This window comes from Egretta garzetta, unplaced genomic scaffold (genome assembly GCF_000687185.1).
Source record: "Egretta garzetta isolate BGI_Z169 unplaced genomic scaffold, ASM68718v1 scaffold105, whole genome shotgun sequence".
NCBI lineage: Eukaryota > Metazoa > Chordata > Aves > Pelecaniformes > Ardeidae > Egretta > Egretta garzetta.
Genome location: NW_009259598.1, coordinates 2,185,168 through 2,186,449, shown reverse-complemented (window position 1 = coordinate 2,186,449; position 1,282 = coordinate 2,185,168). Strand labels below are relative to the sequence as shown.

Here is a 1,282-nt window from a genome sequence, read left to right as displayed (position 1 = left end):
AATACCGGCTCTGCAGCACGGGGCAGGGGCATGGCAGATGCTGCCAGCTGACCCTGGTGGGAGCCCTGCCTCGTTCCTCCCAGCGCCGCCAGGGACCCTGCACCGCCGGCAGCACCCGCCTTTGGCTGCACCCTGGTGTCGCCGAAGCAGCCCCGGGGCGGGGGCTGAGCTGGGCCTGATCCTGGGCTGGTGGTTGGGGTCTGTGTGGTGCACAGTCCTGCCTGGCCAGGTGACCCTTCTCTTAGCCTGACTCGAGGTGTTTTGGCAAATGGCTCTAAAAGCAGTGAGCCGAAGGGGAGGACGTGGCGTTGGGGATGTCGCTGCGGGCACAGCCCAGGATGGGCCATTGCTGCTGCTGCTTCTGCAGCAACTTCCGAGGGTGGGAGCGGGGTTTATGGTGATGCCTGGGATGTGTCCAGCAGAAGTAATGAGGGCTTGGCCACCAGAGACCTTGCTTCAGCTCCCAGCGAGGCAAGGATTTTCTGGGAAGTGCTGGTGAAATGTGCTGAGCAGATCTGAAGCATGGGGTTAGCGAGGGTGTAGGGGAGAGCGATGCTTGGGGCAGGGCACGGGGAGGCAGCCCCAGCCCGTGCAGGTGCTGGGCAGCGAAACACGGGTTGGAGCAGCAAATGTGGTGCTGAAGGCAAAGGGTTTCTGTGGGGGGGATGGGGATGGGAGATGCCAACCATCACCCCGCCACTGTCTCTTACAGCCACAATGAAAGGCGGAACACGTTCCTGCACCCAGTGACGGGACAAGTCCCCGAGGACAACTCAAGACTTGACTTGCAAAAGTAGGTTGGCTCCTGACTCCCCTGGTTTCAGGGCCTGGGAGTGGGTTGTGATGGGAGACCAAGGTGGGATGGGGCATGGGGAGCCAGTGCCCAGGATGAGGGTGCCAGGGGCCAGCTCCTGTGGGGTAGAGAACGCAGCTTTGCTGACTCAGCTCTCCTCCTGTGTGCCGCAGACTGACCTTGGACATGTCAAGCAAAGCGGGCGGCAAGCGACCGGCGACCATCACCAGCGAGCCCTCCAACCACACCATGGTGTCGGAGGTGCCCCCGGAGCGCACCGGAGTCCGGGTGGGTGCCCAGAGCCACACGGCACGGCAGGCAGCAGTGGAGACGGGGTGCCGGGGGTCCCCCCAGGGACTGAGCGGCTCCTCTCCCCCTCTGCAGGCTTCGCGCTCCTCCCGCAAGGGCATCGCCTTCGGGAAGCGCTCCAATTCCATGAAGAGGAACCCCAACGCTGCCGTGACCAAAAGCGGCTGGGTCTACCAGGAG

The 1,282-nt window shown here is 63.8% G+C and overlaps 1 protein-coding gene across 1 annotated transcript in view; it reads left to right on the top strand.

The window, feature by feature from the left end:
- The window catches only part of PLEKHA6 (pleckstrin homology domain containing A6), a 54,995-nt gene that overhangs the window by 32,730 nt on the left and 20,983 nt on the right, over positions 1 to 1,282 (top strand). The window contains exons 4-5 of the mRNA XM_035893747.1: positions 713 to 793; positions 967 to 1,282. The exon at positions 967 to 1,282 is cut by the window's right edge and continues 41 nt beyond it. Of these exons, the coding sequence (XP_035749640.1) occupies positions 713 to 793; positions 967 to 1,282 (397 nt within the window). The remainder of the gene's footprint in view (positions 1 to 712; positions 794 to 966) is intronic.